Raw genomic sequence first — 27,304 nt, forward strand, 5'->3', positions numbered from 1 at the left:
ATGCTCTAGAAAACTGAGTATTCATCCTCTGGAATCCTCCCACTCTACAGCTGTTCAATCATCGTAGCACTAAACATGCCTGATTAACCCCTCTAACTTAGTGTGCTGGATGATTTTTCCTAGGTTTATATTACTGAAGCCAACAACCTCAGTGCTACATATCTCCCCTCCAGTACTTTGCCAATGACTTTGTCACACACCCCACAAGTTTCTCTTCTTTCTGGGAGTCATGTTAATGTGCCGCTCCTTTATTATCACATTATCGCTAATATTATTTCGATCTTGGCGTCTTACATACGATTCGTCTCGGTGGTGTGACATCCTCGGGGAGTTTGCGGTTATACCAGAGCTCTTCAAATCTTCTCCTTGGAATCTTCAGACATTTCTAGATATTATTGTAGTGGAACATGTAATCAGTGTCATGTCCTAAAACTGGGAGTCATAGAGAGGGGGGGGGTCAGCCGTATATTCTTCCAGCCACCACCTACATGCGGGCTGTTATCAAGGCACAGCCCGTTCTGTGGGCAGGCCAATATATAATTCCCATGATGTGCTGTCTCTCGAGTAATTTTGGGGCAGTCGGTGGTTATGGATAATTATCACGTAGTCTCCAGGGTTTCTGTGTTCAGCTTCTCCGCTCTCTGCTGAGTTCTCATGTACACAGTGCAGATATTCAGACAACACACAAGATCGTGGCCCCAGAGACTGGCACAAGCCCGAACCTGCCCACTGCTGTGCAATTAACGTGCCTATCCAACCTCTGCACACAGCCGCCGCTCTGTCCCTCCACATGGGCTATGACCAGATCCCAATTTCTCAAGGAGCGTGAAACCATGTCATGTCAGCGCAGACAGCTCATAAAATACACTTCATATTATGAAGGATACATGCAGAACAGCAAGAACCACAGGAGGCGACGCTCATCATAAAGCTTTATTGTCAGCTCCTGGTTAAATCAGATTTCATACATCTGATTATTCTCCACAGGTTTCTGTCCAGGATTCACATTCCCTAAACAGGGAGTTAAGGTGCAGATAAGTCGCGCTACAGCAAAGAAACAAATGCAAAACACAACAAGTATTGAGACAATGTGACTGAGTAAAGGAACACTGTAACCAGTCATGGACCCTCCGGAGACAGTGTAACCGAGCGCTGGACCACTGTAACCAGTCGTGGATCCGCCGGAGACAGTGTAACCGAGCACTGGACCACTGTAATCAGTCGTGGACCCTCCGGAGACAGTGTAACCGAGCACTGGACCACTGTAACCAGTCATGGACGCTCCGGAGACAGTGTAACCGAACAGTGGACTACTGTAAACAGTCATGGCTCCATCTGAGACGATGCAACCAAGCAGTGGACCACTGTAGCCAGGAGTCAATGTAACTGAGCTGTAGCCCCACTGGAAACAATATAACCGAATAGTGGACCATATAAGCAGCTGTAGACCCACTGGAAACAATGTAACCGAGCAGTGAACCATAAAACCAGCTGCTGATCCACCAGATATGACGTAATCGAGCAGCTTACCACTGTAAGCAGTCGTGGACCCACCGGTGACAATGTAAATGAGCAGTAGACCACTGTAAACAGCTGCTGACCCACCAGACATGACATAATTGAGCAGTTGACCACTGTAACCAGTCGTAGACCCATCGGAGACAATGTAACTGAGCAGTGGACCACTGTAACTAGCTGTAGATCCACCAGAGATGATTTAGCCAAGAAGTGGACCACTGTAACCAGTCATGGACTCAGCGGAGACAATGTAAATGAGCAGTGGACCACTGTAACCAGCCGAGACAATGTAAATGTTTGGTGAACTACTGTAATGATAGGTTGGAACCATCAGAGACGATGTAACCAAATGGACACCTCATCAAAAATAAAATATGTCTATGTGGTCAACTCATTGGAAACAATGTATCTATGAGCTCACCCCACCAAAGACAATAAGGAGAATCTATCACAGTGCTGCAGCGCTATTTTTAAATAAAAATGTAGCAAATTTTGGTATGTACTGATACTTGGGCAAATCTTTCTTTATGCCTGCACTTCTAAAAAGTGTGTATAAAAAGTAGGTGGGTAACAGGGACAGGATGGGGTCACCACTGGCAGGGCAGATTAATTATCAACTACAATGGAAATTGTTGTAAAATATAAAGAAAATGGACCGTTGATTTCAAATCTTTTTTTTTTTTTTTTTTTAAAGCCTAAGAAATCTAGCTTTGAAGCCACATGCAAATAACCTGCAGGTGCATTGGGGGGTAACAAAAGCCAAAAATAAGGAGATGCTCCCAATGCACTGCCAGGCTAACTTGCACTTGGTTTCAAAGCTTCAGTTTTCAGCACAGGCTCGTAAAATCACCAGGACAGATTCCATAGGAATCCACAGGTGTAAAAACGCAGGTGAAATCCGCACAAAAACTGCAGAAAATCCGCAGTAAATCTGCACTAAATCCGCAGGTAAAACGCAGGTCATTTTACCTGCGGATTTAGCAAAATCCGCAGGGTAATCCGCAACGTGTGCACATACCCTTAGGCAACATTCGAGCTTCAGTTGGATAAAAGAGGCAAATGCTTATCAATTGTGATCAGAATTAGTGAGACCAGTCCAGAGACCGAGTGTCTTCCTTCCCTCCACGAAAAAATGGTGTCACAGACAGCTCTGCAAACAATCTGCCGCCTGTGAATACACCCCACCATATAAAGCTTAGTCACAAATCACATTATGTCCTCTACTCTAATCACATCTAAAGCTGCAGCCACAATTCGACTGGTTGTTAACTTGAGGGCAAATCAGTGCAATATGGCAGGCCAGAAGTCACATGGCTGCGGAGCAAAACCAATTTATGTCCAAGGGCAACCAGCTGATTAGTGAAAGCAGCTTTGGCTGTGACTGGAGTAAAACAAGTGAAAAAAAACCCTCAAAAAAAATAGTAAAGTATTTAGAACATTATTCTTAAGTATTTGCCACGAAAGAATGTCAAATATTGAGTTTCCCTTTAACTACAGAACAGAAACATCGATATGACAGAGCGCATTCACGGTCCATAGAAAAATAGTGTAGATCTATGTACAGGTCACAGGCATCACAGGCGGAGGGGAAAGCTGCCCGTCTCTACAGATACGATACATACAATAGAAATGTTCACATTGCTCCGGTAGATAAAATCTCGAGGGTATGACACCATCGGCCAGACAGAGGGGCAGATCCTGGAAATCAGGAGAGAGGACAGTAGAACGAGCTCCAGGGCGGGGGATCAGGGGCGCAGGCACTTTGGGGACATCGTCACAAACAATCGCCAGAAGAATCAGGTTTAGGAACCCCCCAGAACACTATAAATAAGATCTGTAATATATGATCTCTAGTCCCTGGGGGGTGGGAGGCCCGTGTGACCCCTCCTCCGAGGAGATACAGCATGACTGCCTCCCACCTATGACATTTATTCATAGCATTTTGCTGGTCAGAACAGAATCACAGACACCAGGCTCGTGAGTTTACATTTCTGAAGAAGGTATGGGGAGACCTGTCCTGGGGGTTGAGGGACTCATGCTATAATAAGCATTAATTGGAAGCGCACGGACCTAGACAGATGATTGGTAACTCGGGCCAGCTTCGCTCTGGTGCTCCATATTCTCAGATGGCGACTTTTTCCTCCACCAAATCTCATGTGCTTTACCCATGTACAACTGAAGTTTCTTATAATCCGGTCACATCCCAAGCTGCATTCAAAAGTCTACATTTCCCATGATGCACCACAGCAGAACATGCTCTGTACTGGCACTAAACCAGCAGGCAGCCTTGTGAGGTCATGCAGCCTGAAAGCCAACAGAAGAGCAGCAGCATTGAGAGTGCAGCTCTGGATGTGACTGGAGATGGAATCAGCACAAGAGAAGTAAAGCCAAGGATATACAAAGTGACTCAACATGAAAGCGACTTTAAGGGTGCGTTCAGCCCACATCATGGCACAGGCAGTGCAGTCCCCCTTCCCCAGAAATTACACACAGCGCATGGACCCCGACATGAAATAGAAAATCACTTCTTGCAACTAAAGCCCCATAAACATCAAAGACATAAGAAACCCATTAATGACACGAGGTCCCTTGTAGAGCAGCTTCTTGTGGCACCGCAGCCGCTCCCCACAGCGGAAGCTTCTCCACCATCGCCAGACAGGGAGCCATCACATTAAATACGGGATCAATTGTGATCAACGCTGCACAAGTCACCACCAGGATTAACCCCATAAACTGCAGGACCCATATGACATTACTGATTCCAGAATCTGCAGAACAGCGAGTGCTGCTCTGAAGCCCGAGATAACATTTCCCAGCATTCAGTTTGTTCAGCATCACCTTCACACCTGGTGCCCATTCACATTGAACTAAAATGGATGAGATATGATCATTCGTCAGACAATCGACCATTGGCTCAAGGGCAGGTCATCCAATACCCTACTTCTATCACCTTCTTTAGGGATATTCTGGTTTGTCCATTGCATTGCTGATAATTGTTAGATTAGGGTAGGTCTCACCACTGACACCTCCAGGGCCGGTAATGTGTCTGCATCTTCCAGCTCTTCCTGCGCAAAGTTGGCCAAGGGAGAGTGGGGTTCAAAAGAGCCCCCATTCTGGAAATTGGTGGGTCCCACACTGCTCTGACACTTATCACCTATGTAAAGCATAGGTGAGAATGTATGTAAACCACAATAACCCTTTAGCTGCCATTATAGCACAGGAGTGTCTGTTCACAGATAAGAAGCAGAACAGAGAATGCAGCTCTGCAGTATGGTTAGTGGCTCTGCAGTTTATGTAGGATAATTCTGTGCGGTCTGTACGACGCTGCTCATATTCTTCCAGTCTTTACATAAAGTGATATTTTGCAGAACAGACAGTCATTTCCCGACGTGAGCTGAGGGAAGTGTTTATTTCACAGTTGTGAGCGCGGCTCCCTACACTAGCCCGCTCTGCAGGTGTATGTGAAACTGGTAGGGCTGGTAGAAGATGGCCGACTGTCCTTGAGGGATGTAATAATTGCTGAAGTTTCTGTCGCTCATGTAAGGTGCCGGCTGGTAATAACACGTCACGTTGGCAGTGTTCGGGATGATGTTCTGTTCTCCAAGTACTTTCAGAGCCAAGATGGTGATCATATTAAGAGTCTGCCTGCGCTCGTGCCCCATCAGACACACCGTGCTCTCATTGACCACGGAGCGCAGGGTCATTAAATAGTCGTACTTGGTCTTCTCTTCCCCGATGAAATGGTTGCGCAGGTAAGACTCGATTTTCCTCTGCTGTTCGGTCACATCCGGAAAGTCAATGAAGAACCGGGAACACATGTAACGCTCCAGGGACTTGATTTCTGCCTCACTGGCCGGTTTGTAATCACGGACCAGGAGGTTGCTGTATTTTAGAAGTCCTCCCCCGCGGATCTCCTCTGGATTCCTGGTGGAGATAAGCTTTCCCCTTAAATGTTCCATTGCTTCGTGGAAATCTCCGTACATGCTCTCGGCCACCACGGTAGGGTAGGTATCTGGGGTCAGCTCACTGTCCTCATCTGTGTAGACATCGAGGATGGAGTCCAGGATGATCTGAAAAGAGTCTACACTAAACTCAAACTGTCTACGGAGGGAGTTCACGAACTTCAGCTCCACGTTCTTCCCGCTGTTGTTGGATAGAGAGATTAAGCTCCAGCGGTCGTGGTCTGTGGACACCTTCACCATCTTCTGTACGTACGCCTCGTTCATGGTGACTGCGGTGATCTTCTCCTTGTTGACACATTTTGGAAGAAAGTCTAAGAGGGAATCCAAGACAATGTCCTTGACTGTCTGGAAGGCTTGCTCATCTGGAAGTTCCACACCAAAAATTATATCCAAGTCCTTGCAGCTGGTCCCGTTCTGCTGCATGAGGATGTGACTGGCCGTGGAGCCGTTGAGTCGAATGTCTCGTATAGCGATTTTCTTCATTACCAGCTGCTCCTTCACTACGTGGATAATGTCTTTAGGTTTCATCTCCATGGTGGGGAAGTTCCCCCTGCCATGGATGGGGACGATCTCCGTCAGAACCTGATTGAGGATGGTGACTTGATCTTGGCTCAGATTGCTGAATCTGCAGTCTGACTCTTCAGTCATGGCGGACAGTCAGTGATAAAACTGCATAAAATAAAAGGTTATAAGGGCATTAGTACAGTATATAGAGGACAAAAGAACAAAAACCACCTGCCTAAAAAAAAGAAACTGCACAATTTTGGCCACGATGTGTGAACAGGCTTTTTCTAAATCTCAGAATTAGCCCCTGAATCACATTCAGCAACAGAAATAGTGAGAGATGGAGATGATGATGATGGTGAAGTGAGTAATGAATGCTCAGAAACAATTTGGTCCTGAAACGTTTATCGCAGAGTGAACATTATTCCTTGGAGGCCAATGACAGCAATGTGAGAGTTCTAAACAGCACATCATCTCCCTGGTGTCTGCAGATAATTACAGGTTAATGAGAGGCGATGTATGAGTGCAGCCGCTGCCTGGATCCTGGGGGCTGCGCTGCTTAACCCCCTATAGGGGCCGTCTCTGGAGCTGCTAGTCATCATCCTGCTGTATGACCAGGATATAGGATGGCACGGGTGGGCTGGGTCCAGGGGCAGCGGGGCATATACCCCCAGGTCAGTCACCAGGCATCTGATAAGGGATGTGTGGACCGTCACTATACCTTTAAAGGAGTTGTGCCACAAACAAAAGTATATTTTCAGCAACAGATCTTGGAATAAAAATAAACTCCACAATTGGATGCATTTAAAAAAAAAAATGTTCCTGTCCCAAGATAATCATATAAATGTGCCCCAGTGTAATGGTCGTGTCCAACCATGCAGGAACAGGTCTGATCATACCACATATCCTGGCCATGGAAGGAAGCAAAAGCGTGTACAGACTTTACAGCAGGGGATCACAGACAATTCTTTGAGGTAAAATATTGTTTAAAAACAGGCAGGGAAATGTTTTACTCGCAAAAAGAATCAGTTGAGATCTCCGGCTGTATTGTCTGTATACTCTTTTGCTTCCTGCCCAGGAGATGTGGGACGATCAGACCACGTCCCTGTACGGTCAGACACAGCCATTACACTGCACACAGCCGGGGCACATTTATAAGATTATTTCAGCACAGGAACATTTTATGTAAACATTCAGTTGTGGACTTTATTTTTATTCCAAGATCTGTTGGTTAAAATATACTTTTAAGCATCTATACATGATGGCCCGGGCTGGTGGAATCACAGTTTTATGGCTACGCGCACACTGAATTGCACAGGTGATGTGCCGCAGCGTTGCTTCTGCCCACCGCAGAAGAGCTGCTGTCTGTGAACAGGACGGGAGATGGATTGTAGGTACGAACTCCGGATAGTGCAGGGGCAGGAGGCTGCTCGTCTGCAGGGCCCCGCCACGTGGACATGCTGCAGGGCCCCACCATGAAGACGCGGACGTTCTGCGGAGGCTCCCTGTGAGCTATTGCAGAAGTTGTGATGCAGATCGGAGTCAGTCGTGGTTACAGTCATCGAATGATTATGTTACAGGAAAAATAGATCTTTGCACCATGTTCATTAGAAAATAGAAAAATAATCAAAATTCTGAGTACTCAGAGACTGATGTCTTTTAATGGCTGAGAAGATGGCAACAAATAGCACAGTCACTCTGCTTCATTCAGCAGACTGACACTTTATTAGGAGACTGACACTCCATGAAACTACTTCCTGCTTTGTAGAGAATCCCTGCAGGTGTATCTAATCAAGACCCTGCAGAGCTGGGATGTAACCCAGTCCTTCCCAGCTATGCTACAGTATGTAAACTTTGCTCTGTAAAAGCATCTATGTAGCGAGCCTAGCTTTAGTACCATATAGAATATACACATACACTGTATACAGATATCTGGATATATATGGATATCTCTGCACTGATCTTGGTTCTGTTTCTGTGTACTAAATGCCGTACCTTTGTGTGAAGGTATTTCAGTATAAAGTGTTAGATGTGTTGAGTCCTCATTTCATAAAAATTTCCATTTGGAATGCTGATGTTTCATGTCTAAGACAACTATTTATAACTGGCCCTTACAACACTGAACAGGACTATGATGTCCCAATATCACACCAGCTTTTGGCTTTTTTTAAGGCTATGTTCTCAGGATGAACATTTGCTGAGTTTTTGATGTTGCAGATTTTTTGTAGCATTTCTGCACTTATTTCCTAATTTAGGTTACTTGCATTTCTTCATAGTATTTTTTTCTGCATTTTTGTCTCTTTCTAGCATGTCATGTTTTAAAGGGAATATGTCAAAAGGATCAGCCCTCCAGAACCATCTATTTGGGCATGCATGTCATAGAAAGATGAATAAAATGACACGTTGACATCTGTGATCCAATATCTTATTCCAGGGAAATCAGTGTTTTCCTTTATATGTAAATGAGCCGTTCAGGAGTATGGACAGGACACAGATCTCCCCGAGAAGCTGCCTCTGGACTCTGTTGTAAATGAAAGGGGACTTTATCAGTTTGAGACATGTAATGGCTTACAGTAATAGTCACACTTAGCAGAACCGAACTTTGTCTCAATACACCTAGCTTCCGTATCACGGACAGCCAGTGTGTGTGCGTGTGGAGGGGGGGAGGCAGTACCGCAGAGCTGACAACACTAGGAAGGAACAACATCAGTGTTTCTAATGAAACACAGTTCTGTTGTGCTCCTCCGCACCCACACTGGTTGCCTGTGTTACAGAAGCTGAAGAAGTCTTAGTTGTAATCAGGCACAGCTCTGTAACAGAGCATACAGCACTATGAGAGGCGAGCTGCAGCTGTGTTTGTAATGAGACAAAGGTCACCTCTGCTGAACTGTGCTGGATGCGATGCCAGTGCAGAGCTCTGTGTGATTTTGAGAACAGAAGGTCAGTCATTACATGTCTCACACTGGTAACTTTTCCTTTCATTTACAATAAGCTCTGGAGGCAGATTCTCAGGGAGATCTATGTCGGGCCCATAGATGTTAACAGGTCTTTTACATATTAAGAAAAATGTGAATTTCTCAGGAATAAAAATGTACTTTTTACCCATGGATTTTCCACATTTAATGCAATTCTGTGGGGAAAATCTGCACATAACACTGAGTGTATCCACAAGAGAAACGGATATGGTACGGATTTAAAAAAAAGGCACCATGGCTCGATTTAAGGTGCATAAAAAAAGCTTTGTTACCCCTCTATGAACATGTTAGTTCACAGACTATACACATAATATCACTATTTATTAGCATCAATTAAAAACAAAATCAGCCCCACAAAAAAAATATTAAATCCAGAGTGGTACAGGGCTATTATTACGAGAGGACAGGGCAGTCACCCTATTCTGTCCCCTAGTTTTGTCCCTACCTGTCCGCGGAGGTTTGCACCCTCTTGGACGCAAATGGCGCTTCCGCTCCACGACGGCTCTCCCTATAAGACCCTATTGTGATGACATAAAAAAAAAGGAATAATACAGTTCTAGATATCTCGACCCAATCCTCTGGACAATATTCAACAGAGAACACTTAGCACAAGGAAGGTAAATATATATTCTATATAGAGATAGTGTTAGACATTATCAGTATATACCTCTTAACACAGGAACATATGTATAGATTGTCACGTATATCCATATATAAATTTCATAATCACAAGGTTCTCAACCAAAAATAACAAATAAAGTGCTGAGTAGAACAAAGCTAAACAACAGGCATCAACAGGTGAAATTCCCAGAAGGGTGCAGGACCCACAACCTATGCAAGAATGTAGCAAACAAATGTGCATAAATTGCTCGCAACAAAATTTAGCGCATGCAACACTAAGAGAACTATTCAGCACTTTGTTATTTTTGGTTGAGAACCTTGTGATTATGAAATTTATATATAGATATATGTGACGATCGTTACATATGTTCCTGTGTTAAGAGGTATATACTGATTGCATATGATATATCTGCATCTACAATCTCTATATAGAATACATATTTATCTTTCTTGTGCTGAAGTGTTATCTGTTGAATATTGTCCAGAGGATTGGTTCGAGAAACCTAGTACTGTATTATTCTTTTTTTTTGGTGTGTTCCTGCATATGTCATTGCAATAGGGTCTTATAGGGAGAGCTATCGTGGAGCAGAAGTGCCATTTGCGTCCCACCTCCGCTGACAGGTAGGGACAAGACTAGGGGACAGGATTTAATGTTCGTTTGTGGGGATGATTTCACAGGTCTGCAAAAAAAAAAAAATGTTTCAAGAGCTGTTTTGGTTATTCCACGTACCATAGGAATCCCATAACAGAAAGCTTTTTTCTTACCCTTGGACCAATTTCGGAGGTCCTCAACACACCGTTTGCACACTTTATGAGGCGCCCAAGCTTTATCTTGATCTCCAAGCTTTAGTCTGGAATATGCGAAGTATACTTTTTTCACAAATTGTGTAATATTCAGCTGTTGCTTCAACACTGTATATTCACCACAAATGTAACAGAAACTGTCAGGCGAATTAATACACTTCCGCTGAGCCATAATGCTAATTTTGGGAAACATGGTTGAATATGACGAGCTAACACGAACTGAGATTAAAAAGTGTGAACAGGCGAGAACCAAGATAAAACAATTGAAACAAGCCCGGGCGTGTCAGAGCCCGCTCGTTCAGCTTGCAACATGTTGATGCTGGTTTCATTAGCTCACTCTGCAAGTTCTTTTCTTTGAAAGTTATATTTTTTTGGCATTGTATATCTTCAATGCATTGATGTGAATTAATTAATAGTAATTTTGACTTTCAAAACCCTAAGATAAAAAAAAAAAAAAAAAAAAAAAAAAAAATTGAGAAAAATTTACTAAATTTGAAGAGAATTTTGCATTTTGTGGCAAATCCTGACGTCCAGGATTTTTTTCAATATTTTTTTCGTCTTCAGCACACGAAAATACATGGAAATTAGATGAAAATAATCAAACAGTTTTTTAGTTGCAGACCTGTGTATTGTTTTTTTAGTTTGATACCAATAAATAGTGATTTTATGTGTGTAGTCTGTGAAATGATAGTGAGTGTATGCACTACAATACTCATATTTGGTGACCCCTATATGAACATGATAAAGATGGTCTGCTACTCATGGGCTGCTGCTGCGCGCATGCCCCAGCCTAAGATGTCCAGCCAACCCCTCTATGATAGCGAGACTCCAAAATACAGTACTTATTATGTCCTGTATATTCCTTAAATTATGGGTGCACATACTTTTTTCATGGTAATCAGATAATAGCCAATGTCTAATATAGTATTGAGTAATTGCAAAGCTGCTCCTTCATCTAGGTTACACCTGTCTCAGGTAACTCTCTCAGGCAGACTCCTGTTATTCTGGGATGGGTGCCAGATGACATTACTCGCACTACATCCTATAAAGAGGAACTCCTCATGCAGACATTAAAGGGGTGGTGCAGCACAGATTTCTTTTTTCCAGAAAGCACAAGACCAGCGAAACGCTAAAAGATTATTATTCTTTCATTTTTCACTTTGCTGGGTGTTTTTTTTAAACCACAGATTCGGGGCTGGACAATCCCTTGAACCCACAGCAGACTTATGTCTGAGTCACTGCGGCCCTGCGATACAGTAACATGGAGGCAGAGACTGGTTAAAGGTCGTCTTTTGGATATCTGTGCCACTCACCAGAGACGTCTCTGCCGCTCGCTACTTTATAGAGGGGAGATTAGTCCGATGACTCATGTGATGATCAGGAGATTCTCATCGGGTCACATACAGACAGGAGACACCTGCAGGGAGACAAGAGACGACAATGTAAGAGAAAGAGAAGACTGCGGCACAGCTGAGTTGCGTTACTGTGTGCAACGACTTCCTGATAATACGGCATGGGAGATTATAATTAGCGGATTAGTCCTCTGTAATTGATGATTAATCGTTACAGAAAGAAGTTCTGCAGCTCTCGACAGATTTCGCACCCCATCCATTATTTATTAAGTCTTTTATTCATCATTTGCGACCTTTCAGAAAGTTGGAAAATTTGTTGCAAATTTACCCCAGTTAATGTACGCCAGACATTTTTGATGAATTCTTGCAGTATTTTGATCTAAAAGTGACAAAAAAGGTTAAAGACGGCAAAAAAAAGAGACTTTAACTTTGCGCAAATTTCACTAACCGAATACACCATTTTCATCAATTGGGTGCAATAAACGTCAGCGAATATCACAAGGAAATAAAAAGCAAAGTTACCTAAAAAAAAAAAACACGCGTGATGAATAGGGTGCTTTGTATTTCAATTCTCAGCATTATTATGATCTATGCTTGTGGTCGTTGTATAGAAGCACATCCTGCACCTATTCCTGCTCTCAAAGCTGAGCTTCCGTTACAATTACATCCCGTCTGGGTGACCTCTTTGATATGAGCAGAGTCTCAGTCGATACATTGTAGCAGACAGGTAAAAGATTTCTACTGCTGATTCATTCACAGGCTAGTCTATACTAAAGGGGCAACAACCTGCGGCAAGCGAGCTGTTGGGAAACTCAGGCTGTGAGGAACATGTTGGGAGTTGTAGTTTCATAACAGCTGGAGTGCCGCAGCTTGCTGATCTCGACTTGTCAAATACAATAAGCAATGACAAAAAATAAATAAAAAACAGAAATAGAGAAGTCTGGGCTCCGGCCGCGTGCAGCAGCGATAGGAGCGTCTTCCACAGATCCGGCGATCCTCCAACACTACAGGTCTCAGCATTACCAGCTGCGGCTCATTACCTGCTGATATGACCTGCGCTCTCTGCTCCGTGCCGCTCATCTAATACGAAAGCCGGCATCCCTCACTTGTCATCTCTGATGGATGGAGGCGCTCACACACCACCTGCCGCCGCGCTCGCTGACATTTCACTGTCTGTACTGATTTCCCTGCCCGGCCCTAATAACTTGACGAGCAGCGATCAGACGCCTCCTGCCTCATGTATTATACATCCTGTGTAATGTGCGCTCGTCTATCCCGAGACGGCTACATCCAGGTGCGCACCCAGGAGCCTTCACCCACCAGCACCAGCCTCATCATCTTCACACTGCCGCTAACAAGAAACCCATTAACTTACGCAACACGAAGGAGGCGCTGAATCTGGCAGCACAGCCTCATGAAAAGCGAGATGCCTCCGTGCCCAAAAATTAGCATTCGTTCCACTCAGGAGAAAGTCGGACATCCTACTGGTGTACACTGTGCTTCAATTCATTACCGTTTAAATACCTCTGCTTGCTGTCACCAAATATGCACATTCCAGACCTTACAGATCGCACAGCTGATGGCCAGTGTATCACTGCAGGAAAGATCTAGAAGACTGTGACCCACAAGAAGAGATGCCGATGGTGAACACCAGACATACGGCGACACCACATCAGATGTGTACGCTCCAATCCATATACTAATAGCAGGCAGACAGTGTGAAAATGGTGCACAATGGAAACAAAGTCTAAAGAGTTCCAGAACTTCATGCAAGGATTATAGCAGATTATTTATTAGAAAATATACTACTGGCCAGGATTCATTGTACTTAAAGGGATTGTGTTTAAAAGTGGACAACCCCTTTAAGCGTCATGATCATTGGCTGTGAGGGTGGTAAATATAATATTAGACGTTCTCATCTATCTTTTCACATTCATGCACATTACAGTTGAAATCGAATTTTTGAATGAAGAAGGCGCCAACGTGAGGAAACTGTAACAATGGAATTGTCCATTTGGTGCAACAAATATAGATCCGGGTGAAGGTCCAAGCACGGAGGACAAGGCAGAATATGTGATAGCAGTGGGATGTGAGGGTCCAGAAAGAACCAGACAATGCGAGATTGTGATAGGAGTGGGGTGTGAGGGTCAAGAAAAAGCCAGACTAGACGGATATTGTAACAGCTGAAGGTGTGATTGTCCAGGAGGGGAGGAAGAGGCAAATGTGCAAGGGTCTATGAGAGGAAGACTAGCCCAACATGTGGGGTGTGAGGGTCCAGGAAGGGAGGAAGAGTCAAATGTGACAACACCAATGTGCAAGGGTCTAGAGAGGAAGACTAGCCCAACATGTGGGGTGTGAGGGTCCAGGAAGGGAGGAAGAGTCAAATGTGACAACACCAATGTGCAAGGGTCTAGAGAGGAAGACTAGCCCAACATGTGGGGTGTGAGGGTCCAGGAGGGGAGGAAGAAGCAAATGTGCAAGGGTCTATGAGAGGAACAGTAGCCCACCATGTGGGGTGTGAGGGTCCAGGAGGGAAGGAAGAGGCAAATGTGACACCACCAATGTGAAAGGGTCTATGAGAGGAACACTAGCCCAACATGTGGGGTGTGAGGGTCCAGTAGGGGAGGAAGAGGCAAATGTGACAACACCAATGTGAAAGGGTCTAAGAGAGGAACACTAGCCCAACATGTGGGGTGTGAGGGTCCAGGAAGGGAGGAAGAGGCAAATGTGACAACACCAATGTGCAAGGGTCTAGAGAGGAAGACTAGCCCAACATGTGGGGTGTGAAGGTCCAGGAGGGGAGGAAGAGGCAAATGTGCAAGGGTCTATGAGAGGAACACTAGCCCAACATGTGGGGTGTGAGGGTCTAGGAGGGGAGGAAGAGGCAAATGTGACAACACCAATGTGCAAGAGTCTAGAGAGGAAGACTAGCCCACCATGTGGGGTGTGAGGGTCCAGGAGGGGAGGAAGAGGCAAATGTGACACCACCAATGTGCAAGGGTCTATGAGAGGAACACTAGCCCAACATGTGGGGTGTGAGGGTCCAGTAGGGGAGGAAGAGGCAAATGTAACAACACCAATGTGCAAGGGTCTATGAGAGGAACACTAACCCAACATGTACGGTGTGAGGGTCCAGGAGGGGAGGAAGAGGCAAATGTGACAACACCAATGTGCAAGGGTCTAGAGAGGACCACTAGCCCAACATGTGGAGTGTGATGGTCCAGGAGGGGAGGATGAGGCAGATATTGTGATTGTGACAGTGTTTGTCAGTGAATAGAACAAGAATAAGCAGTCGTAGGAGAAGACCAGCACCGGAATAATGAATAAAGGAGCAGCGCCTCATCCTCTAGGCTCAGGAGCCCTGCACAGACTGCCGGATGTGGCTCTAGTCGCCCCGTTCCTCCCCGTCGATGCTCTGGGTCAGGGGGATACGCAACTTCTATTGAGGTCAGCTCGTGGGGTGGACAGAATCTTTTGGGACCCCAAAGCAGAGACATTTTATAGACTTCAAAAGACCAAAACTCAGAATAGTTCAGCTTCCTACAGGGAGCTGTCAGGTCAGAAGGGCCAACCACAACTCACTGGTGCTCCCTACAAGAGAAGCTGTATCGGTCCCCAATATCTCCCACTGCAGGGAATGTTCAGCCCCCTAGAGATCCCCTCTTTCTCAGCTCCACTTGTCTTCAGGCAGAATGATCCATAAATTTGTGTGACCTTACTGAAGCTCCGCACGTGTTCTGTCCACAGCACCTCCTGCTGCGCGGTCGGGGCTGATCCCAATCCGCTCTGTCTGGATCCAGGCAATCTACATCTTCAGGATCATTCCAGAAAAGTAATGAAAGGGTGCGTCCTCCCGGAGCTGCGGTGGAGGATCAGTGGGCATCCCTGACGGAAGCACTGAGTGGCGGTGTCATTTCACAGTCCGGCAGCTCCAGAGCTGATAGCAGCATTGGATTGTGTCATTAATATCCCCCACGCTTACTCACATGGACCGGAGCCAGCTGCTGCTGGAGAGCATCACTGTGTAGATCCAACAAGCGGATCATTCACAAATCCAACAGCAACATTGACAACACCGTCACACAGTCATCAGCCCGAGCACAGGAGAGTGCCGGCAATCACTGATCCAGCACTGCACCGGCCAACATAATAATATCACATAGCGCAGCACCACAACTACCAGCATAACACACGGAACAGCACCACAACCCCCTGTATAATATAACACACAGTGTGGCACCACAATAATATTATCAGACTATAATACAGGATGCACAGCGCCCTCAATATAACATAATGCACAAAGTCCCAGGATAACATATCACACATTATAGTCTACTGCAATAGATATAAACACGGCCATCTGAACGATTATCTGCCATCATCAGTCACTATGTCACGGAACGTTCTGCCGCTCTCACGACTTTTTTATGTTTTGCATCCTCATATATTTAAGATGTCTGCTTGCAGTCAGTGAATGAACACATTATTTCCATCTGAACTCATCCTTAGATGCAGCGGTTGCACAGATGATGACGACATAAGTATCACTGCTGGTGACACAGTCGCACTGACTGTTAGCGGCTTTGGTCAGAGATTGGATGTCACATCCGAGCGGTCTCATGAATCACTCCTCTATGAAAAAAAGGGAGACCCGAGGGCACTACTAATAATTAGATATGGGATCACTGTCCACATGCTAGAAACATACAGTTGTGGCCAAAAGTATTGACACCCCTGCAATTCTGTCAGATAACACTCTTCCTGAAAATGATTGCAAACACAAATTCTTTGGTATTATTATCTTCATTTAATTTGTCTTAAATGAAAAAACACAAAAAGAATTGTCCTAAAGCCAAATTGGATAGAATTCCACACCAAACATAAAAAAAGAGGGTGGACAAAAGTATTGGCACTGTTCGAAAAATCATGTGATGCTTCTCTAATTTGGGTAATTAAGAGCACCTGTAACTTACCTGTGGCACCTAACAGGTGTTGGCAATAACTAAATCACACTTGCAGCCAGTTGACATGGATTAAAGTTGACTCAACCTCTGTCCTGTGTCCTTGTGTGTACCACATTGAGCATGGAGAAAAGAAAGAAGACCAAAGAACTGTCTGAGGACTTGGGAAACCAAATTGTGAGGAAGCATGAGCAATCTCAAGGCTACAAGTCCATCTCCAAAGACCTGAATGTTCCTGTGTCTACCGTGCGTAGTGTCATCAAGAAGTTTAAAGCCCATGGCACTGTGGCTAACCTCCCTAGATGTGGACGGAAAAGAAAAATTGATGAGATTTCAACGCAAGATTGTGCGGATGTTGGATAAAGAACCTCGACTAACATCCAAACAAGTTCAAGCTGCCCTGCAGTCCGAGGGTACAACAGTGTCAACCCGTACTATCCGTCGGCATCTGAATGAAAAGGGACTGTATGGTAGGAGACCCAGGAAGACCCCACTTCTTACCCCGAGACATAAAAAAGCCAGGCTGGAGTTTGCCAAATCTTACCTGAAAAAGCCTAAAACGTTTTGGAAGAATGTTCTCTGGTCAGATGAGACAAAAGAGAGCTTTTTGGGCAAAGGCATCAACATAGAGTTTACAGGAGAAAAAAGAGGCATTCAAAGAAAAAAAACACGGTCCCTACAGTCAAACATGGCGGAGGTTCCCTGATGTTTTGGGGTTGCTTTGCTGCCTCTGGCACTGGACTGCTTGACCATGTGCATGGCATATGAAGTCTGAAGACTACCACCAAATTTTGCAGCATAAGGTAGGGCCCAGTGTGAGAAAGCTGGGTCTCCCTCAGAGGTCATGGGTCTTCCAGCAGGACAATGACCCAAAACACACTTCAAAAAGCACTAGAAAATGGTTTGAGAGAAAGCACTGGAGACTTCTAAGGTGGCCAGCAATGAGTCCATAGAATCCCATAGAACACCTGTGAAGAGATCTAAAAATGGCAGTTTGGAGAAGGCACCCTTCAAATATCAGGGACCTGGAGCAGTTTGCCAAAGAAAAATGATCTAAAATTCCAGCAGAGCATTGTAAGAAACTCATTGATGGTTACCGGAAGCGGTTGGTCGCAGTTATTTTGGCTAAAGGTTGTGCAACCAAGTATTAGGCTGAGGGTGCCAATACTTTTGTCTGGCCCATTTTTGGAGTTTTGTGTGAAATGATCAATGTTTTGCTTTTTGCTTCATTCTCTATTGTGTTTTTACATTTAAGACAAATTAAATGAAGATAATACCAAAGAATTTGTGTTTGCAATCATTTTCAGGAAGAAACTGAGTATTATCTGACAGAATTGCAGGGGTGTCAATACTTTTGGCCACAACTGTATCACCTGTATACAGCACCCAGCTGTACATTATATCACCTGTATACAGCTCCCAGCTCTCCATTATATCACCTGTATACAGCGCCCAGCTCTCCATTATACCACCTGTATACAGCGCCCAGCTCTCCATTATACCACCTGTATACAGCGCCCAGCTGTACATTATATCACCTGTATACAGCGCCCAGCTGTACATTATATCACCTGTATACAGCGCCCAGCTGTCCATTATATCACCTGTATACAGCACCCAGCTGTCCATTATATCACCTGTATACAGCACCCAGCTGTCCATTATATCACCTGTATACAGCACCCAGCTGTCAATTATATCACCTGTAGAGTTGGGCGAATTTGTTCAGATTCGGTTCTGAATACGATTGACAGCTAATATTGGTTTTTTTTGCAATATTCGTCGAACACAGCTGAACTTCATTAGCGTAGAAATTACCGAATATGTTCAGAACAGATCATCAAACTGCTCCTCAACTGCCGCTGTCCACGCGCTCCTCACCTGTCTCTCTCATCTCTGACCCATGCTCCTAACCTGTCGCTGCACCGCGCTCCTCACCTGTCGCTGCCCACGCGCTCCTCAACTGCCGCTGCCCCCTCGCTCAACTGCCGCTGTCCCAGCGCTCCTCAACTGCCGCTGTCCCCACACTCCTCAACTGCCGTTGCCTCCGCGCTCCTCACCTGTCTCTCTCATCTCTGACCCATGCTCCTAATCTGTAGCTGCCCCGCACTCCTCACCTGTCGCTGCCCCGCGCTCACCTGTCGCTGCCCACGATCTCCTCAGCTGTCGCTGCCCTCGATCTCCTCAGCTGTCGCTGCCCTCGAGCTCCTCACCTGTCGTTGCCCTCGAGCTCCTCACCTGTCGCTGCCCTCGAGCTCCTCACCTGTCGCTGCCCTCGAGCTCCTCACCTGTCTCTCTCATCTCTGACCCCATGCTCCTCACCTGTCTCTCTCATCTCTGCCCCATGCTCCTCATCTGTCGCTGCCCCCACGCTCCTCACCTGTCTCTCTCATCTCTGCCCCACGCTCCTCACCGGTCTCTCTCATCTCTGCCCCACGCTCCTCACCTGTCTTTCTCAACTCTGCCCCATGCTCCTCACCTGTCCCTGCCCCCCGCGCTCCTCACGTGTATCTCTCGTCTCTGCCCTGAGCTCCGCAACTGTCACTGCCCCACGCTCCTCACCTGTCTCTCTCATCTCTGCCCCGCGCTCCACACCTGTCTCTCTCATCTCTGCCCCGCGCTCCTCACCTGTCTCTCTCATCTCTGCCCCGCGCTCCTCACCTGTCTCTCTCATCTCTGCCCTGCGCTCCTCACCTGTCTCTCTCATCTCTGCCCCGCGCTCCACACCTGTCTCTCTCATCGCTGCCCCGCGCTCCACACCTGTCTCTCTCATCTCTGCCCCGCGTTCCTCACCTGTCTCTCTCTCATCTCTGCCCCACGCTCCTCACCTGTCTCTCTCATCTCTGCCCCACGCTCCTCACCTGTCTCTCTCATCTCTGCCCTGTTCTCCTCACCTCTCTATCATCTCTGCAGCACGCTCTTCACCTGTCTCTCTCATCTCTGCCCCGCGCTCCTCACCTGTTTCTCTCATGTCTGCCCCGCGCTCTTCACCTGTCTCTCTCATCTCTGCCCCGCGCTCCTCACCTGTCTCTCTCATCTCTGCCCCACGCTCCTCAACTGTCACTGCCACCGTGCTCCTCACCTTTCGCTGCATCCATGCTCCTCACCTGTCACTCTCATCTCTGCCACGCGCTCCTCACTTGTCACTCATCTCTGCCCCATGCTCCTCACCTGTCTCTCTCTCTCATCTCTGCCCCGTGCTCCTCACTTGTCTCTCGCATCTCTGCCCCACGCTCCTCACTTGTCTCTCGCATCTCTGCCCCACGCTCTTCACCTGTCGCTGCCCCCGCGCTCCTCACCTGTCTCTCTCATCTCTGGCCCGCGCTCCTCACCTGTCTCTCTCATCTCTGCCCCGCATTCCTCACCTGTCTCTCTCATCTCTGCCCCGCGCTCCTCACCTGTCTCTCATCTCTGCCCCGCGCTCCTCACCTGTCTCTCATCTCTGCCCCGCGCTCCTCACCTGTCTCTCTCATCTCTGGCCCGCGCTCCTCACCTGTCTCTCTCATCTCTGGCCCGCGCTCCTCACCTGTCTCTCTCATCTCTGGCCCGCGCTCCTCACCTGTCTCTCTCATCTCTGGCCCGCATTCCTCACCTGTCTCTCTCATCTCTGCCCCGCGCTCCTCACCTGTCTCTCATCGCTGCCCCATGCTCCTCACCTGTCTCTCTCATCTCTGCCCCACGCTCCTCATCTGTCTCTCATCTCTGCCCCGCGCTCCTCACCTGTCTTTCTCAACTCTGCCCCATGCTCCTCACCTGTCCCTGCCACTGAGCTCCTCACCTGTCGCTGCCCACACGCTCCAAACCTGTCACTGCCCCACGGACTCCTCACTTGTAGATGCCCCCGCGCTCCTCACCTGTATCTTTCGTCTCTGCCCTGAGCTCTTCAACTGTCACTGCCCCACGCTCCTCACCTGTCTCTCTCATCTCTGCCCCGCGCTCCACACCTGTCTCTCTCATCTCTGCCCCGCGCTCCTCACCTGTCTCTCTCATCTCTGCCCCGCGCTCCACACCTGTCTCTCTCATCTCTGCCCCGCGCTCCTCACCTGTCTCTCTCATCTCTGCCCCGCACTCCACACCTGTCTCTCTCATCGCTGCCCCGCGCTCCACACCTCTCTCATCTCTGCCCCGCGTTCCTCACCTGTCTCTCTCATCTCTGCCCCGCGCTCCTCACCCGTCTCTCATATCTCTGCCCCGCGCTCCTCACCCGTCTCTCATCTCTGCCCCGCGCTCCTCACCCGTCTCTCTCATCTCTGCCCTGTTCTCCTCACCTCTCTATCATCTCTGCAGCATGCTCTTCACCTGTCTCTCTCATCTCTGCCCCGCGCTCCTCACCTGTTTCTCTCTTGTCTGCCCCGCGCTCTTCACCTGTCTCTCTCATCTCTGCCCCGCGCTCCTCACCTGTCTCTCTCATCTCTGCCCCACGCTCCTCAACTGTCACTGCCACCGTGCTCCTCACCTTTCGCTGCATCCATGCTCCTCACCTGTCACTCTCATCTCTGCCACGCGCTCCTCACTTGTCACTCATCTCTGCCCCATGCTCCTCACCTGTCCTCTCTCTCATCTCTGCCCCGTGCTCCTCACTTGTCTCTGCCCCACGCTCCTCACTTGTCTCTCTCATCTCTGCCCCACGCTCTTCACCTGTCGCTGCCCCCACGCTCCTCACCTGTCTCTCTCATCTCTGGCCCGCGCTCCTCACCTGTCTCTCTCATCTCTGCCCCGCATTCCTCACCTGTCTCTCTCATCTCTGCCCCGCGCTCCTCACCTGTCTCTCATCGCTGCCCCATGCTCCTCACCTGTCTCTCTCATCTCTGCCCCACGCTCCTCACCTGTCTCTCATCTCTGCCCCGCGCTCCTCACCTGTCTCTCTCATCTCTGCCACACGCTCCTCACCTGTCTCTCTCATCTCTGCCCCGCGCTCCTCACCTGTCTCTCATCGCTGCCCCATGCTCCTCACCTGTCTCTCTCATCTCTGCCCCACGCTCCTCATCTGTCTCTCATCTCTGCCCCGCGCTCCTCACCTGTCTCTCTCATCTCTGCCCCGCGCTCCTCACCTGTCCTCTAATCTCTGCCCCGTGCTCCTCACCTGTCGCTGCCGCTGAGCTCCTCACCTGTCGCCACCCCCGGACTCCTCAGTTGTCGATGCCCCCGCGCTCCTCACCTGTATCTCTCGTCTCTGTCCTGAGCTCCTCAACTGTCTTTCTCATCTCTGCCCCACGCTCATTTGTCACTGCCACCGTGCTCCTCACCTTTCGCTGCACCCATGCTCCTCACCTGTCACTCTCATCTCTGCCACGCGCTCCTCACTTGTCACTCTCATCTCTCCCCCATGCTCCTCACCTGTCTCTCTCTCATCTCTGCCCCACGCTCCTCACCTGTCTCTCTCATCTCTGCCCCACGCTCCTCACCTGTCTCTCTCATCTCTGCCCCACGCTCCTCAACTGTCTCTCTCATCTCTGGCCCGCGCTCCTCACCTGTCTCTCTCATCTCTGCCCCGCGCTCCTCACCTGTCCTCTAATCTCTGCCCCGTGCTCCTCACCTGTCGCTGCCGCTGAGCTCCTCACCTGTCGCCACCCCCGGACTCCTCAGTTGTCGATGCCCCCGCGCTCCTCACCTGTATCTCTCGTCTCTGTCCTGAGCTCCTCAACTGTCTTTCTCATCTCTGCCCCACGCTCATTTGTCACTGCCACCGTGCTCCTCACCTTTCGCTGCACCCATGCTCCTCACCTGTCACTCTCATCTCTGCCACGCGCTCCTCACTTGTCACTCTCATCTCTCCCCCATGCTCCTCACCTGTCTCTCTCTCATCTCTGCCCCACGCTCCTCACCTGTCTCTCTCTCATCTCTGCCCCACGCTCCTCACCTGTCTCTCTCATCTCTGCCCCACGCTCCTCACCTGTCTCTCTCATCTCTGCCCCACGCTCCTCACCTGTCTCTCTCATCTCTGCCCCGCGCTCCTCAACTGTCTCTCTCATCTCTGGCCCGCGCTCCTCACCTGTCTCTCTCATCTCTGCCCCGCGCTCCTCACCTGTCCTCTAATCTCTGCCCCGTGCTCCTCACCTGTCGCTGCCGCTGAGCTCCTCACCTGTCGCCACCCCCGGACTCAGTTGTCGATGCCCCCGCGCTCCTCACCTGTATCTCTCGTCTCTGCCCTGAGCTCTTCAACTGTCACTGCCCCACGCTCCTCACCTGTCTCTCTCATCTCTGCAGCATGCTCCTCACCTGTCTCTCTCATCTCTGCCCCGCGCTCCACACCTGTCTCTCTCATCTCTGCCCCGCGCTCCTCACCTGTCTCTCTCATCTCTGCCCCGCGCTCCACACCTGTCTCTCTCATCTCTGCCCCGCGCTCCTCACCTGTCTCTCTCATCTCTGCCCCGCGCTCCACACCTGTCTCTCTCATCGCTGCCCCGCGCTGCTGCACACCTCTCTCATCTCTGCCCCGCGTTCCTCACCTGTCTCTCTCATCTCTGCCCCGCGCTCCTCACCCGTCTCTCATATCTCTGCCCCGCGCTCCTCACCCGTCTCTCATCTCTGCCCCGCGCTCCTCACCCGTCTCTCTCATCTCTGCCCTGTTCTCCTCACCTCTCTATCATCTCTGCAGCATGCTCTTCACCTGTCTCTCTCATCTCTGCCCCGCGCTCCTCACCTGTTTCTCTCTTGTCTGCCCCGCGCTCTTCACCTGTCTCTCTCATCTCTGCCCCGCGCTCCTCACCTGTCTCACTCATCTCTGCCCCACGCTCCTCAACTGTCACTGCCACCGTGCTCCTCACCTTTCGCTGCATCCATGCTCCTCACCTGTCACTCTCATCTCTGCCACGCGCTCCTCACTTGTCACTCATCTCTGCCCCATGCTCCTCACCTGTCTCTCTCTCTCATCTCTGCCCCGTGCTCCTCACTTGTCTCTCTCATCTCTGCCCCACGCTCTTCACCTGTCGCTGCCCCCGCGCTCCTCACCTGTCTCTCTCATCTCTGGCCCGCGCTCCTCACCTGTCTCTCTCATCTCTGCCCCGCATTCCTCACCTGTCTCTCATCGCTGCCCCGCGCTCCTCACCTGTCTCTCATCGCTGCCCCATGCTCCTCACCTGTCTCTCATCTCTGCCCCGCGCTCCTCACCTGTCTCTCTCATCTCTGCCACAAGCTCCTCACCTGTCTCTCTCATCTCTGCCACACGCTCCTCACCTGTCTCTCTCATCTCTGCCCCACGCTCCTCACCTGTCTCTCTCATCTCTGCCCCACGCTCCTCACCTGTCTCTCTCATCTCTGGCCCGCATTCCTCACCTGTCTCTCTCATCTCTGCCCCGCATTCCTCACCTGTCTCTCATCGCTGCCCCGCGCTCCTCACCTGTCTCTCATCGCTGCCCCATGCTCCTCACCTGTCTCTCATCTCTGCCCCGCGCTCCTCACCTGTCTCTCTCATCTCTGCCACAAGCTCCTCACCTGTCTCTCTCATCTCTGCCACACGCTCCTCACCTGTCTCTCTCATCTCTGCCCCACGCTCCTCACCTGTCTCTCATCTCTGCCCCGCGCTCCTCACCTGTCTCTCTCATCTCTGCCCCACGCTCCTCACCTGTCTCTCATCTCTGCCCCGCGCTCCTCACCTGTCTCTCATCTCTGCCCCGCGCTCCTCACCTGTCTCTCTCATCTCTGCCACACGCTCCTCACCTGTCTCTCATCTCTGCCCCGCATTCCTCACCTGTCTCTCTCATCTCTGCCCCGCGCTCCTCACCTGTCTCTCTCATCGCTGCCCCATGCTCCTCACCTGTCTCTCTCATCTCTGCCCCACGCTCCTCATCTGTCTCTCATCTCTGCCCCGCGCTCCTCACCTGTCTCTCTCATCTCTGCCCCGCGCTCCTCACCTGTCCTCTAATCTCTGCACCGTGCTCCTCACCTGTCGCTGCCGCTGAGCTCCTCACCTGTCTCTCTCATCTCTGCCCCGCGCTCCTCACCTGTCCTCTAATCTCTGCCCCGTGCTCCTCACCTGTCGCTGCCACCGTGCTCCTCACCTTTCACTGCACCCATGCTCCTCACCTGTCACTCTCATCTCTGCCACGCGCTCCTCACTTGTCACTCTCATCTCTCCCCCATGCTCCTCACCTGTCTCTCTCTCATCTCTCCCCCATGCTCCTCACCTGTCTCTCTCTCATCTCTGCCCCACGCTCCTCACCTGTCTCTCTCATCTCTGCCCGGCACTCTTCACCTGTCTCTCTCATCTCTGCCCCGCGCTCCTCACCTGTCTCTCTCATCTCTGCCCCACGCTCCTCACCTGTCTCTCTCATCTCTCCCCCATGCTCCTCACCTGTCTCTCTCTCATCTCTCCCCCATGCTCCTCACCTGTCTCTCTCTCATCTCTGCCCCACGCTCCTCACCTGTCTCTCTCATCTCTGCCCGGCACTCTTCACCTGTCTCTCTCATCTCTGCCCCGCGCTCCTCACCTGTCTCTCTCATCTCTGCCCCACGCTCCTCACCTGTCTCTCTCATCTCTGCCCGGCACTCTTCACCTGTCTCTCTCATCTCTGCCCCGCGCTCCTCACCTGTCTCTCTCATCTCTGCCCCGCGCTCCTCACCTGTCTCTTCCCCCGCACACCTCTCCGCAGGACGCCCCGGCTGTCGGGAGAGATGTGCGGGCCTCCGGGGTTGGTGTTTTGGCCAGTGGTGGAGGTGAAGCGGGAGCGGATCCCGGGAGCGCTGTATCCAAGGAGTGAGGAGCCGGAATAGCGGTTAGCGGAGCCTCCACCTCATCTGCTTCATTATCTGTCCGGCGTAATCCTGTCTCCATGACTACGTGACGTCGGTAGCATGAGCACGCCTTGCAGACAGAGACCGCCCGCCTTGTGACGTCACAAGAGAAGCCTCCTATAACACGCCGCGAGCCGTGCATCTATCTGACTCGGGACCCGAATAAGTCACCTGTCAGAAGTCGGTGGCTCACCAGCGCCTGCGTCAGCCCGAAGACACAGGACAGTATGACCTGGTGAATAACGGAAAGACCGCACGGGTCATGTGACACCTCACACATGCCACTGAGGCGCTGAGCTTGGCCATTCCTCTTCATATTGAGGCGCTGAGCTCGGGGTTACTCTTTATACTGAGGTACTGAGCTCTGCGGTTACACTTCAGTACTGAGGCGCTGAGCTCGGGGTTACTCTATACTGAGGTACTGAGCTCTGCGGTTACACTTCAGTACTGAGGCGCTGAGCTCGGGGTTACTCTATACTGAGGTACTGAGCTCAGCGTTTACACTTCAGTACTGAGGCGCTGAGCTCGGGGTTATTCTTTATACTGAGGTACTGAGCTCTGCGGTTTCACTTCAGTACTGAGGCGCTGAGCTCGGGGTTACTCTTTATACTGAGGTACTGAGCTCTGCGTTTACACTTCAGTACTGAGGCGCTGAGCTCGGGGTTACTCTTTATACTGAGGTACTGAGCTCTGCGGTTTCACTTCAGTACTGAGGCGCTGAGCTCGGGGTTACTCTTTATACTGAGGTACTGAGCTCTGCGGTTTCACTTCAGTACTGAGGCGCTGAGCTCGGGGTTACTCTATACTGAGGTACTGAGCTCTGCGTTTACACTTCAGTACTGAGGCGCTGAGCTCGGGGTTACTCTTTATACTGAGGTACTGAGCTCTGCGGTTACACTTCAGTACTGAGGCGCTGAGCTCGGGGTTACTCTTTATACTGAGGTACTGAGCTCTGCGGTTTCACTTCAGTACTGAGGCGCTGAGCTCGGGGTTACTCTATACTGAGGTACTGAGCTCTGCGGTTACACTTCAGTACTGAGGCGCTGAGCTCGGGGTTACTCTATACTGAGGTACTGAGCTCTGCGGTTACACTTCAGTACTGAGGCGCTGAGCTCGGGGTTACTCTATACTGAGGTACTGAGCTCTGCGTTTACACTTCAGTACTGAGGCGCTGAGCTCGGGGTTACTCTATACTGAGGTACTGAGCTCTGCGGTTACACTTCAGTACTGAGGCGCTGAGCTCGGGGTTACTCTATACTGAGGTACTGAGCTCTGCGGTTACACTTCAGTACTGAGGCGCTGAGCTCGGGGTTACTCTATACTGAGGTACTGAGCTCTGCGTTTACACTTCAGTACTGAGGCGCTGAGCTCGGGGTTACTCTTTATACTGAGGTACTGAGCTCTGCGGTTACACTTCAGTACTGAGGCGCTGAGCTCGGGGTTACTCTTTATACTGAGGTACTGAGCTCTGCAGTTACACTTCAGTACTGAGGCGCTGAGCTCGGGGTTACTCTTTATACTGAGGTACTGAGCTCTGCGTTTACACTTCAGTACTGAGGCGCTGAGCTCGGGGTTACTCTTTATACTGAGGTACTGAGCTCTGCGTTTACACTTCAGTACTGAGGCGCTGAGCTCGGGGTTACTCTTTATACTGAGGTACTGAGCTCTGCGGTTACACTTCAGTACTGAGGCGCTGAGCTCGGGGTTACTCTTTATACTGAGGTACTGAGCTCTGCGGTTACACTTCAGTACTGAGGCGCTGAGCTCGGGGTTACTCTTTATACTGAGGTACTGAGCTCTGCGTTTACACTTCAGTACTGAGGCGCTGAGCTCGGGGTTACTCTTTATACTGAGGTACTGAGCTCTGCGGT

General features: G+C 49.5%; 1 protein-coding gene across 4 annotated transcripts; it reads right to left on the bottom strand.

Moving 5' to 3' along the window:
- Positions 1-919: 919 nt before the first annotated feature.
- TENT5D (terminal nucleotidyltransferase 5D) lies at positions 920-25,528 on the bottom strand. 4 transcript variants are annotated; one of them, XM_073561168.1, is made up of 3 exons: positions 25,262-25,503; positions 11,698-11,801; positions 920-6,149 (listed from the first exon to the last, which is right to left on the bottom strand). In XM_073561168.1, the coding sequence occupies exon 3, from the start codon at positions 6,126-6,128 to the stop codon at positions 4,953-4,955; it is 1,176 nt and encodes a 391-aa protein (XP_073417269.1). In that variant the 5' UTR covers positions 6,129-6,149; positions 11,698-11,801; positions 25,262-25,503; the 3' UTR covers positions 920-4,952. The 4 variants fall into 4 exon arrangements, 3 of the variants coding, with proteins under 3 accessions (XP_073417269.1, XP_073417271.1, XP_073417270.1); XM_073561170.1 differs by having other exon boundaries at positions 25,229-25,503; XM_073561169.1 differs by lacking the exon at positions 25,262-25,503 and adding an exon at positions 12,065-12,099.
- Positions 25,529-27,304: the final 1,776 nt, after the last annotated feature.

The sequence above is a fragment of the Dendrobates tinctorius genome, unplaced genomic scaffold (genome assembly GCF_039654945.1).
Source record: "Dendrobates tinctorius isolate UK_male_01 unplaced genomic scaffold, ASM3965494v1 ptg000315l, whole genome shotgun sequence".
NCBI classification, from domain to species: domain Eukaryota; kingdom Metazoa; phylum Chordata; class Amphibia; order Anura; family Dendrobatidae; genus Dendrobates; species Dendrobates tinctorius.

Coding starts and splice junctions, on each gene's coding strand:
- TENT5D (XM_073561168.1), bottom strand. CDS start 6,128: ATGACTGAAGAGTCAGACTGCAGATTCAGCAATCTGAGCCAAGATCAA.